The sequence below is a fragment of the Paralichthys olivaceus genome, chromosome 20, assembly GCF_024713975.1.
Source record: "Paralichthys olivaceus isolate ysfri-2021 chromosome 20, ASM2471397v2, whole genome shotgun sequence".
In the NCBI taxonomy this organism is placed as follows: domain Eukaryota; kingdom Metazoa; phylum Chordata; class Actinopteri; order Pleuronectiformes; family Paralichthyidae; genus Paralichthys; species Paralichthys olivaceus.
In genome coordinates this window covers 18,161,887-18,181,650 of record NC_091112.1, presented here as the reverse complement: position 1 = coordinate 18,181,650, position 19,764 = coordinate 18,161,887, and the positions used below count along the sequence as shown (strand labels likewise).

At 43.4% G+C, this 19,764-nt stretch overlaps 1 protein-coding gene across 1 annotated transcript in view; it reads left to right on the top strand.

The window, feature by feature from the left end:
* The window catches only part of foxo6b (forkhead box O6 b), a 41,963-nt gene extending 22,469 nt beyond the window's left edge, over positions 1 to 19,494 (top strand). The window contains exon 2 of the mRNA XM_020090711.2: positions 17,363 to 19,494. Coding sequence (XP_019946270.1) covers positions 17,363 to 19,051 — 1,689 coding nt within the window. The 3' untranslated portion in view covers positions 19,052 to 19,494. The remainder of the gene's footprint in view (positions 1 to 17,362) is intronic.
* The last annotated feature ends 270 nt before the right edge of the window (positions 19,495 to 19,764 follow it).

Here is a 19,764-nt window from a genome sequence, read left to right as displayed (position 1 = left end):
CATGAACGTTTTGTGTGACAGTCAGGTCGGGCACTGGTGATTGAAGAGAGAAATTCATTCATGAGTTACAGTTGAAAAAATCTGAACCTGCACAGACTCTAAAGCCTTGGGCAACAAAATGAAGTTCTTCTGTTTGACCCAAACCCGACCTGAGATTCCTTTCAGACCATTGAATTCACACCAAGTAGCAGAGCGTGTGTAGAGGGTGGCGAGAGGTAAGAGTTTCAGGTGTTAATATATTGTAGCTCCGCAATTATTGCTCCCTGGACACACATGTGCGCCTCAATGTGACAGACCAGTTGTAGGCAATGAAAAGAATGATTTAGTGAGAGCTGGTGAAGTCCAAGTGAGAAAAAGAAACAGAAGAAAAGGCAAGAGCGATTGGGGGAGGAGGAGGGATGGTGGGGGAGAGACAGCGACAAAGAAAGAGAGATGGAGGATGGAAACAATTCAGTGTCCTTGGAAACCAACAAGGCTAATTTGAATTTGAGACTGAAGACTTCTTCTCTCTTCTCTCGCCTCGTATGACCTCCTCATCGCCTTTCTTCTGCACTCCCCAATCAGTTTAATCTCTCTCCGTTCATCCCTCCCAGATGCTCTCTCTCTGTCTCTCTCTCGCGCGCGCGCGCTTTCTTTTCTCGCTCCCTCCCATACGTCGTTCATTACGGCTCACTCTCACCAAAGCAGATTTCTTTCCATGACGGATGGGCTCTGTGAAAGCTCATCCAAAAGCTCTGTCAGATCTTCTGCTCACGTAGTAAAAGCCGAGAGGCGGGCGGTTCACTCGGGGACATGCGTGGCATTATGGGGTGGGGATTGTGGGAGTCAAGAAGGGGTTTGGTTTCTGGGTACTTAACGTCATTTTGTCAATGCCTGGATCTAGTTGTGGTTGGCCGCGCTGCGACCACATTAGCCATGGGAAAACGCTGGCGCTTTTAAGATTTTTTTTTTAAAGATCTCCCTCTTTTGCTCTCACCCCATCAATTTTCCCTGTGCATTATTTCACAGTCTCTGTGGTTCTGTAACAAGCCTGATGCCTCGCAGGCAAGTCCCTCTCTTTCAACATCTTAACCATAACCCCCTCCAGCCTTTCTCTCCTTACTCCATTCTGCCCTCACTTTTCCTCCCCATCGCTTTTTCTCTCTCTGTCTACGATGGTCAAGTCTCATGGGGGAAGACAGTTGGCAGGATGCAGGCTTGCTGCCATGGCAACAGAAACCCTCCCTCTCCCTCAGGTCTCCTTAGCAACTAGTAGCTTGGCTTTGTTGTAATGAGCCGGCCCAGCATGCCATGCCAGGGAAGCACGAGATCTGTGTATGAGTGTGTGTGTGTGTGTGTGTGTGTGTGTGAGTGCACACTGTCAGTGAGGGGCTTGACTTCTGTTCTGATGTCAGTTAACAGTACAGGATAACTTCTGATACATGTATGACTTGTGGATATGTACACTGCTCCCTTCCATGTCTTCTCTCATCTATTTAACTTCAATTTCCCAGCTTGCATCTGCTGAATGGAAATATATAACCTCGTCTTGGTGTAATGACAGTAAACACTCATGTAGAAAAGAGTCTGATAAAAACAAGAAACCTCTTGGCATACTTAACATAGCACATCTGCTGAGAGATGTGATTCTCTGAAAAGATATTTGAATTATCAAAAGGTGTGACAGGATGAATTGGCATTTTCTGGCCAAAAAAAAGAAATTACCTCAAGTCAGAGTCCCTTGAGTTTTTTAAAATGTCTCCAAAGCTGGCCGTATTCAAAAAAGGACTAATTGAATCAAACAACACTTTGATGCATTTATTGTCGGCAGTGATCGTGTACGATTGCTATAAATGAGCTATTATTACTATTCCTGACTTGCTTTGGTATTTAAGTGTGGGCCCCAAAGCAGGTGTCAGGTTACTAAGAAACAATTACAGATGAAACTAATGAAGATCCATTGCTAAAGGAGACAATAACCAAGTTTAAGTGAAAGAAGATACAAACAGATCTGCACATGCTTTTTGTTTTGATAAATGTTGCTATCTGAGGTCATTAATCCTGTAATTTTCTGGATTGTAGAAGTTGATGAAAGGAGTCACATCTTAAATTTTAGAGTGCAGTGACGTGATTTTGGAGTCTGGTTCCAGATCTATGAATTGCTGTCCACTACTGCAGTTGTATTAGGGAGTGGCAGCATTTTCAACTGCGACGATCTGCAAGAGATTATGAATCATATTGGAATGAAAATTTGCCACAAAAATAATGACAAGCAATTGTGAAGCTGATGCAGTTATCTACTTGCGTTCTAATGTCCATTTTAAAACAGCACTCACATGCCTGGATGTATTCTGACGGAGCTACCGATCGCTGCAGTCAGCCCTACTCTCCGTACAGTCTGATAAGTGATACCTCTATAGTGACGACAGTAAAATGGGTGAAATAAACTGGTCAATATTTGTGCAGAAAAATGAAAACTACTTTTTAAACATCAAGGCATTGGTGGACTGTCTCACAGTCAAACTGAAGGGGTTTGTTTGTGTAAGTATATTTCTTTATGTTTTGCCAGTGCAACAAACCTACTTATTTACCTCAGTAGCCCCTTTCCATGAATCAGTGAATAATCAGTATCTGAAAGAACGGAAAGGAAATGTTACATTTATAAGGTGTGTGACTTAGGAAGTCACTTGGCTACTTAGGCAAACGAGAGCAGCAGTCTCAGCAGTGAAAGTAGTGTCTTTGTCCTGGAAGTTGTGTTGCTGTAACCAGGACATATCATCATAACAAAGAAGTACTGTCCAGAAAACAAAGAATTTTTACCAAATATTGTAAAGTGAATGCATGTTTTCATAATTACGGTATTATATCAGAAATTAATCGTTTATTATGATGATTTATCCAAACATTATCCTGCTAAGACAATGTCACACCACATGGAAAGAAATAAACCAAAGGTCCATCCTGCTTGACCAACAGGCTGATCATTTTTTTTATTAAGTGTTGAATACTCACTGTCATAATTAGGTGTTTTCTGTGCAACCTATTGCAAAGGTTGAACCTGTTTAAACATAATAGTAGTAGTTATTCTTGTAACAACCTGCGTGGTGGTGTCTGGTGTTTGTGACTATGTCTCCAGCTAAAGTCAATCTAACCTTTTTTTATTAATGTGCCATTCAGAGTGTCTTATCCCGCGTTTCTGCCAGTGTATCAGCTTTTGACTGTGGATCAGTGAATTTGTTGGAGGTGTCGCACGGCGTCAGTGTGTTGGATGGATGTGACAGCTGAGTGTTGAGGCGGGTGGTGCGCCCCTGAGACCCGATGGCAGGTGTGATCAGGCCTGTTTGTCAGCTTCTCCTTTGGCTCCCATAGGTGTCACAATGCTCCACCTGGCGTGTGAAAGCTCCCGAGGGAGGGAGACATGGAGGTGACTCCTTTTTATGAGTGTGAGTCAAAGGTGGAGGTGACAAACTACATTTACTATTGTTCTGCAAGTTCTGTCATTTTACGAAGCATTGCATCAGAAACTGGCTGCGTCAAACATACATGATATTGTAATAAACGATTGTTAAAAAAAATAACAACCAAAGCTGAGCTAAAATTAGCTCTAAATTATTATTGTAGGTAATATGTAAGTTATAATTCATTTTTAGCTATCAGGCTAGTTAACAAAGCTATTAGCTAGCAAACGGGCTAAACAAGACTAGTTTGCTGTCGGTCTCATTTGCTAGCCTTTTCCTTGTGAAGTCGCCTCATAGCTAAAAATAAAACAACTTAACAATATAACGGTGAGCATTTTTTGTTGTCTGATGCACCAGATGGTTTGTTATACAGCACCATATGGAGAGGCTTCATGGGAAAGGGCAGGTGCTTTCCAACAATACTCGGTAGTGATTGGATGAATCATCTCTCTATCAGTGTGCATCACAGTTTTCATCACAGAAAACACCTTTTCAATTCAGTAAATGCGTCGCTCTTTGCTCTTCTTCCAAATAAGAGATACTCATCACTTCTACTGAAAGTTCGAGCCAGTTGCTACTGGCTTCCATCACACCTATAGCCCCTTTTCCGGTGGTCAAAGAACCCAATGACACCCACTTGTATCTGGTCTTTATCTGCAGTGGGGATGAATACAATGGGCATTCACTCCTGAGTCAAATAACTCCAAAGTAGACTCAGGTTTTTATCTTATCTGGCCCCAAGGAAACAAGAGGAACGTGCTAATTTGGCACAACAGGGTGGGCGAGTGCCTTGGTTTTTGGTTATTGACTTCAAACATTATGCACTGGGAGAAAAATAAGAGAAGCAAACTTTTCTGCTGGAAATGGGAAAAGAGTCAATTGCCTCTTTTTTACAGGTTTACCTGCATTAAAAAAACCTGTGTTTTCCCACTAATGTCAGTGTGACAGAAGTTTATTACAGCCCTGTTGCTGCCAGTGTTTCCTCCCTCACACTACGCTGATTGGTCAGAACCACTGTGGTTTGGCTACAAATAGCTTGAAGCTTAGAAAGATGGCTTCTTAATGTGTGAAATCCAGCCGCCTCCCAGTGTTACATGGAAATAATGTTATTTTTGTCCTCTCAACCCAGTCAAATTAGTATTGAAAGTGACCAACTGAGTGAAACTTCAGGTACATGGTTTAATTCTCTGGTTCAGTGTTCAGTTTGCAGGTAGATTTTACCAAAGAAAAAAAGCAGAGATTCTTTAAACCAATAGAAGTCAAGAGGGATGAGGGAAAACATCTCTTTTGTATATTTTCAATGCACAGATGTGATATCTGAGCATATTATTTGAATTACTGATTTATAAAAAAATAGATCAAGACAGGGATCATTCTATTGAATCAAAAGACGTTTTACCCAGCAAATTGGGGACTTAAGTACTTCATTAAAATGTAAGTAAAGTCCTCGAGCAGGACATAGTGGTGTGTCTTCCCCTCCCGGTGATCGTGATGTAAGGAAAGCCAACAGGAAGGATGCACCAGTCGTGTACACTCTGGGTCCATCAGTCTCTACAGTGATGACTGTGGCCTGAGGACCGGGCATCTCTGGCACGCAGGGAGGATTTTCCGATCCCCTGCCCTGCTTTCAGATGCTCGTTAATCTGCCAACTCTATTTTTATCTGCCCTCTCCTCCCGCCCCCGGGCTCTCCGCCTTCACTCACTCCTTATGTCCATCCGCAGAGGGAGAGGCTGCCTCGGCAGCTCCAATTAGAGGCCCCTCCGCTGGGGACTGGGCTTGCTGTCCGCCCCTGGCCCCTCAGGCTCACTCCTCGTCTACCTTTCTCAGGTTAGCCCCAGACGATGCCTCGCTCCCTGGCTCTCCTCCCTGAGCTTTTGGAGCTCCACAGGGAGTAAGGAGGGAGTGAAAGGCCTTCTGTCGCCCAAGGGCTGGCTCAAGTCCCTCAGCTGTACTTTGAGGAGAAGCTAACTGGTGCACCTTTCAGGAGGCGGCCTCAGTACAACTGCTGGAGACACTAACTCTGATCATGCTGTCACAGCTACTGCCAGTGTACACCTGAAACTGCTGCTTTAGTACTAGAAACACTATCATACGACTTCACGCATGAAAAGAGCATTGTTTTGATGAGGTTTGGGGTTCTCTTAACACCATCATGATTTAAAGAACCACAGATTAAAAATACTTTACAAATGTATTTCTGAACTTGTTCTGTGGCAAAAGTTCTTTGTTGATTTTTAACCTTAAGTCTTTCCCCTCAAAATATTCCTCACTTTCAGAATGCCAAAACACATATCTTATTAAGCGTTTCTTCATTTGCTTTTAAATGATCTACTATGTCGTACATGTCTAAAGAGCCATTTTCTGATGCATCTAGTAGAGCAAAAAAGCATCTCAGTAACGTTTACAACTTAAGTATTTCATTGCTTGCAACTTTCCACACTGTCGTGATGTTTTAAAGTTGCAGTACAACCATGGTTGTGACTATGTGACTGCACATATTTATTGTAAATGATTGGTCTGTGCCCTTTGCTGGCCTTATTTACAACCATGTTATTTTGTCTCGTTATTGTCCCTATAGCTACACTATTTGTCTGGATGCTGTGGCCTATTATTGTCCTGCAGTCCACCAAAAGGAAAGCATTTCCCCCAGCTTAGCTCCCAACCAAACTCTGCATGCTCACACCTTCTCCAACCCCATTAATCCCTCAGCCTCCCACTTCTTTATTTCCCTTCAAAGAGACAAGCGCTGCCTGTGACATCAGTCACAGGAAGTGAATCTTTAGCGTTGACTAATTTCCATCGATTGCCTCCAGACAGGCTTAGCAGACGAGACCCATTCCCACACAGAGCCTGGCTGCTCTCATTTAAGTCTCCCCGCCTGCAGAAAACGCTCCACAATGAGCGCAGTCAGTGCTTTTATCTTCTCCCCCACTCCTGCTTATTATCAAATAAATGTGCGGCATAGAGAGATACCCATTGACAGGACCGTGCATAATGACTCCTGGCTGTGTGAAATGGATTAATAAATAATGGTTGAGCAAGGAGAGAAAACAGCTTTGCCTCGTCCCACTACTTCTCGACAAGGCGGCTAAGAACAAATCCCCACCACGCTCTGCGAAATTGTGCCGGACCACATCTAATGGAGTGCTGCGCGGAATTTAAAACGCGACCCTCCTCTTGAATATGCCTCGGAATGCATCATAAATTAGAGGTGGGCTCCTTAAAATGTGAAGCTGAAAGCACTAAAAAATCCACTACATGATGTTCCACTGAAACCTCTAAAGAATCCCTTCTAAGAGACGTATCTCCGGTGTGGATCAAGAGGTAAAAGCAGCCTGTAAAAATGTCCAGGAGCAGAACTCCTCTGCAACCTGTTTCCCGTCTCACTGCTGACAGAGCTGCAGCAGAAGGTAAATCAGTTTCCTCTTTGCTTCTGCTTTTACGCTCTCGTGAGTATATCAACAGTTCCAGTGCACACATCCTGCAGTTTGCATGTGTAAACTGAGTCCAGCAGGCACAGTTGGGCCTGCAAATACCAGAGGCCTCCTTGTTTTTAACAAAGCCTCCCCATCCATCCCCAGTCAATGACATATTGCTTCATTAACACTCTTGGCTTTGTGTATATTGACAGCTTTTTCAAAATGGCAGAGAGTAAGAGTGTCCCTGCTGCCTGCTCTGCACCAAAGGGGCTTAAACAGACTATAAAACCCAAAGTGAGGCTTTGAGTGTGGAGTGTGCTTTGACTGTCACTGTACCCCTGTGCCAAAGTAATACGTCTGAGACAGGAGGTGAAAAGGTCTCAATCTCCTTAACGCTAGATTAAGGAGCAGCTTGATCAAGGCGTCTTAAGTGCTTCATTTTGGAATCAGGATCGATAGCCGCTAAGAAGAATTGAGCTAAGGGCTTCGGTAGGTAGAGCTGATTGAATAGAGGCTAATGACTTCTCAGAAGCCCCTTAACAACGGAGCAATGGCTCATACTGTCTATCCAGCTTGTGTTTTTATTTGAGCTATTTATTTTCCTTTAAATTAAAAAAAAGAAGGTTTAATCTGTTTCCCAGGTTCTCATAGCAGTCAGACAAAGCACCACAGCCTTGTAAGAGCGTGGACACGCAAACACACAGTACTCTGCTGAAAAACATGTTTTCTACCAGGAGCAGGGACAACAGTAAGGCTGTGATGTGACGTGGACGAGGTCAATCCAGATTTATTTTGAAGGCCTTTGGAAACCTGTGCTTGTTTTTCTAGGCTCCCAATAACTGTCCGACCAATTATGTCTACCAACACCGCGCCCACCCTCAGTCGCCATGATCCGACCAATCCCCACCCTGCCTCTGTGGTTTCAGGGTGAAACCCAGCTGAGGAGTGCCCAGAATTAACCAGGATTAGCCTTGGATTGTCGGGGATTACTCAGGCTGGAGAGGGATTAAGCATGATTGCCAGTTTGGGGTGGGTGGGGGGGCGATGTGTGTGAGTCTGTGTGTGTGTGCACATCGAGGTGAACATGTGTCAAGTTGTGAAATACTGTATATATTGTGGCATTTGTTTGAATATAGTGTGTGTACAGTAGTGTCTGAACTAGAGGTGTGGAAATGTCTCTATGCTTAGATGCATCGCGATGTGAACGTGGACGACTGAGACAGAACATAATCGATCCATGTTTCCTGTCTAATCTTTTTAGAGACATCCCGCCGCTGCATAATTATAACCACCGCTGCTTCAGGATCAGAACATCAGGGTTAAAGTTACCGGAACGATCTGGATTCATGATACGACACCAACGATTTATAACTAAATACATGTGGTTATCAGTTTTTGTTAGTGACAGAGGCTGTAACTGATCAGAATGATTAGAAAAGAGCAGAGGAGCAAAATCTCCTGTTGACCAGCAGAGTAATGTGCCTCGATGCTGCTAGGCGGGACCACCCTGATAAAGGCTAAAGAAGCAGCACACAAGTTTAAACTTACTGAATGTCAAATTAATGTGGAGAGCACTCACCACTGTTATAGACGGACTGTTGTCGTCTGGTCTTTGAACTGAAATGCTTATTTTTGTTGTAAGTCTGTCCAGAGATATGTTGATACAAGTTGTTCTGTAGAATTAATGTGAAGGCTTTTCTCTGCACTGTCACAAAGCTGTGTTGCTGGAGAATCGCTGCTAACAGAGAGACAGCAAGAGGGAAAAGGGTGCAATGGGTTCAATCATTCTTGTTGCTATGCAACAAACTGGATAATTTGCAAAAGATGTAATTAGTGTTAGCTTGCTAACTCGTTATAAAAAAAAAGGGGGGTCAATGGGGTTAAAATAATGATTATCAAGTAACTTTGACTTTGCTATTTTGAAAAAGAGGATGAGAACACAATGTGACACACAGTTAGTGATCATTTAAAAAGGAGTTTGGAGACAGGATCTCAGTACAAATATACTGAAGGGGTGGGGGTGGGGGTTGCAAACACCAGCCACTAATAGTTTGATGTAATGTACAGTCATAGAGGGAAGTCAGACTCTCACACTCTGACACAGATTCATCACATTCTGAAACAAAGAACGCATGTCCCCACATGTTACTTTGTGCGTTCATTGTACAAGAGGACACACACAAAATGAAATTTCTTTTAATCATCACAATGAGTAAGACAGTTGTGTACTATTTTATGTGGCTCTGGAAGGAGTGGAAAAAGTAATAAAGGAGATATGGACTTTGACATATCCTTGTCAAAACATCAAACATATGATAACTGCTCATGTGCAATTAGTTAAGTCGAACGTTAATTGGTTGGAGAAGATGGAAAAATCAATGATTATGACAAAGAAATTCAGCCTCTTTGTGGAGGCTAGGGTCCAGAGGTATGTGCTGAAATAATCTTCTACTAAAGGTCTGACTGGTTCACAGCAGCAGACACAACAGGGACCCGGCACAGCTGAGAAATTTGACGTTTGTTGAGAGTGAAGCTGTGGCTGCAGGACCTCCATCAGTTCTGTCTGCTCATCTAGAGTGGGCTGTGCAAAACATGGATATGGATGAACAATGTGAAGGGTACATTAATGGTAGCATAGCACATCATCCATATTTAATTAATGGCAATCTGGCAATCCCAACCTATTTTCACATGACAGAGCTCATTTTGTATTTGAGGAAAGTTCTTTTTACCAGAAATTATGCTTTATTTAAATAGAAAAATTATAATAATTACCGCAAGTGATAACTTTAATATTAAATCAGACACACTATTTTTTGTAGCATTAAATTATACTTAAAGGTTCAGTGATTTAGGTGAAAGGGATCTATTGGCAGAAATTGAATATAAAATAATCCTAGTGATGTTTTCATCAGTGTGTTTCATCAAAAAAAATGTAATTGTTGTTTTCTTTACACTAAAAAAGCCTGTTATATTTAAATACTTTATATTTACATTGGGTGCTTTGTTTATTACATGCTTTTAAATCCTTTTGAGTTTAGATGACAACTGAAGGCTACCACATGTTCTCTTTCGTGTTGTGAAGAGGACGGTGAGGTTAGCGGTATTCAGCTGCAACATGCAACTTCACCAATAGATGTCACTGAATTCTACACCTTTTACCTTTAACATCGGATTCCTCAAATGTAGCAAAAGTGTAGTTTTATGCTTATACAGTAATATATTTTATATTTACTATTAATAAACCAGTATATGTGTAAACACAGTGAAAGATGAGATAATGATCTGTAATGTTCTTGCATTACATTCAGATTTGAATGTTGTCACAGAGGACCTCTTACATGACATTCAGGCGCTAACTTTAACTTTTCATTGAGACAAGAATTACAGGCTGTGACAGAAAACCAGATGCACAGATAAAAGCAGTAAAAACCGATGAGTGCTGGTTACGGCTGTTAGAAGAAGTCACAGCTCAGACATGATGGGAACATGAGTGACAGGGAAAAGAGAACAAACCCAACTGTTGATGTTTTTTCTGTCAGTTTTCAGACTTTTCTCCATCTCTAAGTGTCAGTTTCTTTCATTGGCTGACACATAATTGCAGTGAATGATAATAATAATAATTACAGGGTGTGTACTGTAGAGAGTCCACTGTCAGAGCTGCAGGAGGCCTGCTTGTCCTCTGCCGGGCCTGTGGCTGGAACAGGCAGGACTCTGAGGCTGCTGCTGCCGTCACAAACATGGAAAGAAAAGAAGTTTTTTTTCTAATCTAAAATGTGTCTGAATGTTTAAACTGGCAGCAAGTGTCTGGTTATTAATGTCACATCACAAAATGTTAAATGTCAAAAAAGAGTCTTTCAATTTTAAGTGAAGTTTTCTTTTGAAATATAGTTTTATATTTTATTTCTGAGATTCTGAATTTGCATTATGTTTATTTTCCATTTTATGTTTATTTCCATTCAAGGGACATTTATGAATTGCACTGATGACACATTGTCTGACAATGTGGTCATGAAGAAACAAACCACAAACCTTTAACAGTGACCTTTAAGTCTGTAAAGGGAGAATATTTTATCCTGGAACAATTTTTTGTAGCTTACTGTTACTTTGTTCTGAATGCACAACTAAGCGATACGTTTCAGAACACTGTTACAAGAGACCTGTTGTGTGGGATTTAGTGGCATAATTTATCATTTTTCCATTTGCAACCAACCAGCCAACCACCTCCTTCAGCCTCTCCTTCCAAATGTGTGGAACCTATGGTGGCCTTCAGGTAAAAATCCCTCACCAGAGTTAGTGTTTGTCATTTCTGGGTTTCTATAGAAACATGATCCTAACGCATAGTGGAATATTTAAAAGAAGACCTGCTCCTCATGTAAATATATAGGGGACATTCTAATGAAAACACAATGCTTCTTAGTTTCAAACACTAATGAAAACATAATTATGAATATTATAGTCACTCTACACACTTTAACATGCTTAAGGTTCCAGACTTTTAGCTCTCCTCAGGAATAGTAACTTTATGTGCTTACCGGGACAAACTGCAAGAGTGGCAGTGCTCTCTTATAGGTGATGTCACTAATGATACTCTGCCCATGGCCCTGATCCTAAAGATGTGATTGGACAGAGGATGTAATTTCATTTTGGGATTAATGATGCATCTTCCTCCCATCAAAGTTTTTATTTATCATACATTCTTTATTCAGTTGTGTAAGGATCGTTTGCTTTATTGAAATCATCTGTACATACATTTTTCCTGGCCTTTTTAAAAATCTGTAAGAATTCAGTGTGTTGACAGATCAGTGTCCTCGGGCCATTAGCTAACCACTGGACTGACGATCCCCAGACTCGGTAAAAGCAGCACTGTGTCAAGATCATACTCAGTCAGTACTTATGTATGAAATACAGCAGTAGAGCAGGATACAGAGCAGTTGGTTCCCTGTAGAGGAGCAGGGTGGATGTGAGGCCAGGTCTCGTCACCGTTTTCACTGCAACAGTCCATCTTCTCCTGCATTAGCAGAAAGGTAAAAGGCTGAGAGCAGTGGGAACAGGCTTCTCCACTTCAGAATCAGTCTTTCTGACAAGTTAATATATACACTGAAGCACAGACGAGCAGCGCTGTGCCATTGAGGGCTGAGAGGACACAGGTTTCACTCCATCCAAAGACTATGCTGCAGGATTTCACTGAGCGGCTCCTCCACTGTGGCAAACACTGTGTTAATCTGTGACATCTCCTGCGACATGGCTTTTAATTGCTATAATAACCTGGAGTGTCCACATTACATGTGACGTTCCAATCCTGCAACAAAGTCAAGCTGATTTATGAGCTTTCTTGAATTTATTATTTGTTTTCTGCCACAGTGGTTGAAATAGCTGTGAGCTGGAAAGAGCTAGTAAGATGAAAGTTGGCCAAATAACAAAAAATAAAACAGGAACAGATGATGACACTGGAATCAAACCTTAAAACTACAATTTTGGAAAGGAATTAAAATGTTTAACTCAATGTGCTTGGAAAAAAAGCCTCTTGGACAATAAAAGCCAGCATTGTTTTTCTTTAATTTAGCATTGCATGAAAATGGCATAGACATTTTGAATTCTGACTCTATCAACTTGAAATTTGGTATACAGTCTTGTTGGACTGAAATTGACAATTCTATTAGAAAGCTGCAAGTTGATTAAACATGGCTGCCATCAATCAATCAAACCTAACAAAGAAAGAGGCTTGACAAGATATTGGCCATAACTCAAGTTGTCATAGAGGAATTATGATTAAACTCTGTGAGGACATCCAGCACTTTTATCACTGAACCTACACCCCAATACCCCAAATGCTTATTATGGAGAAACATATTTATAAACAGCACTGGAGTAGATGTTTTCATCAATGAGCTCCCCAATGCGTCTTCTATATGGTAGACAAGATAAGATGTTGTTTATTACTACTTTGTTGAATTGAGAATTAGTTTTCCACATACACTGCGATGATGAAACAAGTGTGTGATTGGTCTCACTCCTCTAACCAGAATTAGAATAGCTGATGTGACTTTGTGGAGCCTGAAATCCTCATGTAGCTGCTCCAGGCTTTATTTTTGGCCGATTTAGTTGCTTCCTTCTGTTAGTTCAGAAGTTGCTGTGTCTTCTTTATTGTTGCACTTCGCCACAAAACACTGTGTATGTTGTTTATAGTCAAACACTGTAGAGAATAACAACATCCTTGTATGTGTTTATTTGGTCTATTAGGTTCATTTATTAAACTTGCTGTTATTGGCTGTTTGCTAATGAGTACAGTACATCTTTACCAGCTTATTGTGGCTAATTGTTTCCTCAGCTCTCACCACAGTTGCCACAGGCTCTTTTTACCAATCGGTGCTCCAGATTCCATGGGTCACCCCCGCACAATGAAACATATATTTACATACATAATTTTTCCTTATTTGCATTAGTGCTGACAGGACAATATCTCATGTCTGTGCCTTTAAACCATAGCAGAAATAGAAGCATTTGCTGCCACTATGGTTTGGTTAGGTTTAGGGACAAAACTACAGGGTTATGGTCGCTGACTGATTGTTGGTTTGGGTTAAAATGGCAGCTTCGTTAAGGTTTTGGAATGTTTGTTGTCATGGTTATAAGAACTACTTTGTAGGTTAGGGAGAAATTGTGGTCCTGGTTAAAAGAGGCCGACTGTCTGTAGAAAATGGCATAACAGTAATTTCTGGTGTCCTACGAATTGTTGACCCATCTAACCGCCACATAGCTCCCACTGCTGCTCTTTGTCACTAATGCTTTTGTTTTTATTGGGAGGAATAAGCCAAAGAGACAGTTGCATTATAACTAAATTAATTGCTTATAAAATGTTGTTTGAAACTTATTTTCAGTGAGTTCATAGTGTCAACTATATTAAGTTCAGCATACCACTGAAACTAGAGACATTCTAAAAATCCATAATACCATTAATAAATCAAGAATAAGATACACGTATTTTGGCTACGAAGTGCTTATTGCGAGTTTCAATCATTTAGGCTGAACAACAGCTGGGCTGGTGAGTATAGAGAAAGAGAACCTTACCATTGACTGACTTGACTGAGCCAGTGACAGATCATTGGTCAGCTGAACTCAATGTGATTGACCGAAGCTACACTGATCAGCCTGATGAGTGTTTGGAGTCATCAGGGTGGCGTTCACATGCAGATGTTACCTTGTCATTTTATTTCACTTTGTTTCAGTCACTGTTTCATAATTGACAAGAGGTTCAAGCACAGACAGTATGATAGACGCGAATGACTAAAATTGGCTGACACCAGGCAAGATTCCAATTCAATGCAATGGCGTCATCAATATGTTTATTGGCTTATTTGCCAACTAGCAACACTAAGCTTACAAGCAGGATTTAGCTTTAATTGTTTAAGGTGGTTCCACAGCAGTTTTCTTTTACAGGCCATCCATAATACGGCACACTGACCATGCCACATTAAATTTTTTTAACCCAGCCTTGTTCCTTAATCAGGTTTCCTTATAATTATAGTTAGAGCACAATCATCATTAATTTGCCTGACAGATGCCTCTAGTGGAGTGAGAAGAGAGGGGTATTTCAGTTAATGTGGCTGTCCTCACAGATTTAAACTAGCTAGAAAATTATTGGTATAATGCCATATACTACAACAGCAACACCAGCTACATCGTCCAAAATGATCATACATATTCATATGTGTGATCGGATTCATATGTCTTTTGCTAATTAGTTAATGATTCATTGGAGCCTTATTGCACTCCTGTGTTCAGATAAGGGGGCGGACAATTGGAAATCATGTTTAGGCATAGAAATTGTAAGATTAGGGGGTGAGTATCAGCACTACATTTAGAGTATGAATGGTTTCAGAACAGACATTTCCATCAAAGCCCAAAAAAACCCATAAGTTTCATGTTATTATACACTAATGCAGAGATATGCCAGGTTTTATTCTTTATTTTGTATCAGCAGGTGAAGGAACAGCAGTTGTGGTATAATTGTTGCTCTGTTAGTTGTAAAGAAGCTCTCTCTCTCTCTCTTACACACACACACACACACACACACACACACACACACACACACACACACACAAGCACACGGCTGCTAATCACAGCTTGGTACAGGTAGTGAGGCATTGGGACTACTGGTGATTGAGCCTCCCTGGTGGATTGGAAGCAGGAATCTGACAGACTCAGATAAAAGGCTGTTTGGAGTTGCCTGCAGCATCAAACAGCATCAGCCCTCCCCTCCCACACTCCCATCTCTTCCCCCACCATCACCTCCACTCTCTTCATTTCTCCCTCTTTTGGTTTACTCAGTTGCCATGGCTACGCCCAGCCAGAGCCGTCACATTGAGGAGGCACCTGTCAGGGTGCCGCTCTCAGATCACCTGATGCAGGTCGCCTCCACTGGCGGCCTCTTTCACACAGCGTCATCGTTCAATTTGGCTTTGATTAAGTCTGTGCTCCGTGGCGTGGCACAGCTGAGAAGTGAAGTCTGTGTATTTCCTCGTCAAACATTGAGCATGTGCAATTTTGCCGACCTGGTTTTTTGGAGAGGACCCCTTCTGAACAGTCATAGAAAAAAACCCCACCTCTCCTTCCTATCCAATTTCCACGTCTCTGAAGAGCCTTCTAGCCAAAGCAGTGTGATTTGAATAGAGGATGGGATGAAATTACCTGTTAGGAGTCATGCTGAGGGGATGGGTGCATGTGGAGGGGGCTTTTCTACATGAATGAGAGTAGTAGCGAGATACCAGACTGATCTGAAACCCACTTAAAGCTGAATTCCCCCTGTAAACATTTTGCCAGAAACCCATTACCTGCTGTTGTTGATGCTGTGCTTTTCATATTAAGCTGCAACAACAAAGAGCCATCACCTCTTTCAGCTGGCTGTCCGGTTCTCAGCCATGCGGCTCTGTATGCTGCCGAAATAAGGAGTGGTGGGGGGATACATATGCTGACTGTATAGATTGTGCTGAAGGGTGAAATGTAAGCTGGCCCCCTACTGAACACAGATTTGCATCTCCTGCTGTTTTTTTCTGTCTGATATTTGCCCATCTTTCAGTGTGAATGAATGAATGACTGAATGAAAGAACGATAGGAGGGGGGGAAGGATGGAAGTTGTGTAAGGTGATGAGAGGATGGATGTGGTGAGAGGGAGAGAATGAGCAATGTCGTGATCAAGAGATGCTGGGACTCAGAGAGGGAGATGAATGGGGCTGAGAGCAGGAAAATTGGACAGGAGGCGGGGGGTGAATGAAGATAGAGAATGGCTCGAGATATCGGGAGACAGAGATTGTGAGCTATGTGCAGGTAATAAACAAGGCAGAAATAGATAGATATCTCAAGGGAGGAAAAAGAAAAAGTGAGCGATTGTGTGCATGGGGTAGAAGTTGTGGGCTGCTGGGGGGGGTGCTGGGTTTGTCCCAAAAGAGCAAAAAAAACAAAAAGTAAAAGGGTAAAACGGAGGAAAAGAAAGTGAGGTTGAGAAAGCAAAGGGAGGAAGGCTGGAGAGAGTGTGAATAATGACACAAACAGGAAAGATTTGGATGAACATGCTGTACTTAAACTAACTTGGCCAGCTGAGATGATGTGTATCCCTGCTAAGCTCTCCTTTAGGCAGGCTTAGATCTCATCAACTCACTCCAGGTTGGCACTAGCTTCAAATGCTGCTGCAGAGCCTTGGATTAACTATACAGCCGTCACTCAGACACTTAAACAGGGGTCTGGAGAGGCTTATCCTAGCCCCCCACCCACCCCCCCCTTACCAACACCCATTCTACGTTCGCCCACAACTGCCACATCCGCCCGCCCGCCCCCCCCTTCAAAGCTACTCGAAGGAAGACTTCATCATAACGCCACCATTGCCTACAGTTATGTTGATTGTGCCATGATTTTTAAAAGAGGTTAAATGAGCATGTCCCTCCCTCCCTGCCTCCCCCTGTTTACTCTCCCTCTATCTTATTCCAGGCCTGTGTATGAGTGTTTCTTTTTTCATTCTGGTGCTCTTCCAGAGCTTCTCCTGCCAAATCAGCCCCCCCCCTCACTCCAACCCTCCCTCCCTGTGTCTGGCTGGATCTCAGGCTCTCATATTTGGAGGCCCTGCAATCGATACAGGCTGTCTGTGATTGGGTTGCCTCGCGTGATTCATTTCTGTAACCTTGGTGATGGTTTGATGTGGAGGCTGCACCCATGTCCATATTATGACTCAGTGAGCGCGTGTGGAGAGGAGAGGTTGGTCAGGGGAGGTATCGATTGGATCCTTTACTCTCCCTGTCCTCTTTGCTCTCCCCTCCATCTCCCTCTCTTTCTTTATCCATCTTTTTCTCACTTGCCATGCAGCCCTGATAGTTTTGCCATAATTTGAAATGACTTTGTGTTCTCAAGAAATGATTATTTAACCCTAAATGTTCCCTTGGGTGTTAATGTTAATCTCTTTTCTTCTCTCTCCCCCCCCCCCACTCTTCTTTCCCAATTTTCTCTCTTGTTGCAGAACTCGATCAGACACAACCTGTCACTACACAGTCGCTTCATACGGGTGCAAAATGAAGGGACAGGGAAGAGTTCTTGGTGGATGCTGAACCCAGAGGGTGGGAAGATGGGAAAAGGACCCAGACGACGTGCAGCCTCTGTAGACAATGGGACTCGCTACCTGAAGACTAAAGGTCGCATCAGCCGGAAGAGAGCAGGGGCTATAGGCCTTGGAAGGGGACAAGGTCAGGGGGGTGGACCAGCATTGCAAGGCTCCCCAGAGCATGGCAGTCCAGCAGGTAAAGGAGGTGTGGGCATTGGGGGTGAGGAGTATGACACCTGGACGGATCTCCATTCCCGCACCTCCTCCTCTGCCTCCACGTTGAGTGGCTGTCTGTCCCCGATCTTGGCTGAGGCAGAGGCAGATGAACCAGAGGAGGGTGGGTTGTCCTGTTCAGCTTCCCCTAGATTGTACCCCAGCCCTACCAGCACCCGTTCCCCAGCCCTAGGCACTGGGGGGCACTGCCCCACTGTGGAGCTGCCCCAGCTGACTGATCTGACTGGTGCTATCAGTCTCGATGAGAGTGGCTACCCCCAGCCACCACCAATCAAATGCAACGGTTATCCCTATGTGCCTGGACCCAAGGCGGAGGGTTCTTACTGCGGGCCCATGTATGGACAGCCTTCCCTGGGGATGCTCAGGCATCACACTCCCATGGAAACCATCCAGGAGAACAAGCCAGTCAGCTTCCAGCGCCCAATGAGAGGCTACTCAGAGAACAACGCCCTGCAGAGTCTACTCACCGGGGGTCCTTCATACTGTAACAAAGACACAGTACTAGGCCAAGGACGGGAAACACTTACACTAATAACACAGGGAACCAATGGTGTTCACAACCAGCACAACCACAATCAGAATCGCAGCCACAATCACAGCCAAGAGCATCCTCACAATTCCAGTCTACACAATGGCCATGGCTCAGTCCATGATCAGAACACAACCCACCATCAGAACCACAATCAGGGTCACAAACACCAAGCCAGCCTCGAATACAGCCACAGCCACAAGCCCCACCATACCCATGACTATCATGAGCATGGTCACAGGAATAAAGTTAACCCCAGCCATGATCACAACCCTCGCTCCAGCCAGAGTCACATGCACACCCACAACCCCATGCCCGGTGGTCCTCCCCCACAGGCTCTCTCCCCACGGGTTAGCACTGACATCCTGCAGCCCTATAGTCTCAAAACCTCCAACCACTATGGGCCCAGACCCCACCTTCCAACATCGCCATCCCTGCCCCCCAACCCTGCTGGGGTTATGGACGTTCCCCAGGATCCCTGTCGCCTGGCATCTGCGCCTCACCCCCGTCATCAACCATACCCAGGAGCTCACCATCAGGGTATGACCAACTCCTGGCATGGCTACTACCACAACAACCACCAGCAGGGGAATGCTGGTTACCAGGGACAGCAGCACAACTCTCACAGTCGAATGGCTGCCAACCTGGAGATGGAGAACATACCTAATAGCCTGGACTGTGATGTAGACTCCATCCTGCTCAATGACTTTATGGAAAATGAGAGCATGGACTTTAACTTTGATGGCTCTCTGTCCCAAGGTGTGGGCATGGGGATGGGCATGAGCTTAGGGGCATTTGCTTGCCCTCCACAAGCTCACAGCAACCAGAGCTGGGTGCCAGGGTGAACCCTGGTCCATGGATTTGGATAAACATATTAACTGGAAAGCTCACCCTCTGGGTCAGGCTGCTGGTGGGCTTTACCCTTGGACTGACTGACTGTGATTCTGTTTCTCTGAGACTGTAGAGCAAAATACTTGTTGTCATTTTGTTTCCTGGGGACTCCCTATAACCACACATCCTACTCTTCCTCTTTCTTCTCTGTTTATAAAGCTTTCTGTCTCAATATTGAACCTGCCCCCAATGAGCCTAGTGCGAAAGACCCCCTGTTTATGCCCTTCAGTTTTTTTCTTCTGTTTCTTTAAGCTCTCCTCTCAGTCTCGTCCTGCTCGTCCTAAGCTCTCAAGCACTTTACATCCATCCTTTCATACAGATGCAGTAACACAAAGAACAGGCAAAGTCATGTTGAGTGTTGGCTTAAGTTTAATGTATGCAATCCACTTCACAGTATTATCTCACAGTGTTGTTTTTGACTTGGGAACATGATCAAACAGCTGCATAAATATCTTTCATTGTAGAGGTGTTTTTAGATTGGGGTTAAAAGGCTTTGAGGTTTAAGGATGAAGAAAAAGGAGGTTTTTAGAGGGAGAATAAACTAGAAGTAATGCAAAGAAGGGAACTCCAGGGTGAGTGTGACTTCCCTCCCTGGTGGACAGTGGTGCTTCCTGTTTATTCCAGTGCAGGAGGACAGTCATCCATCAGGCAACCATCAGCACCACTC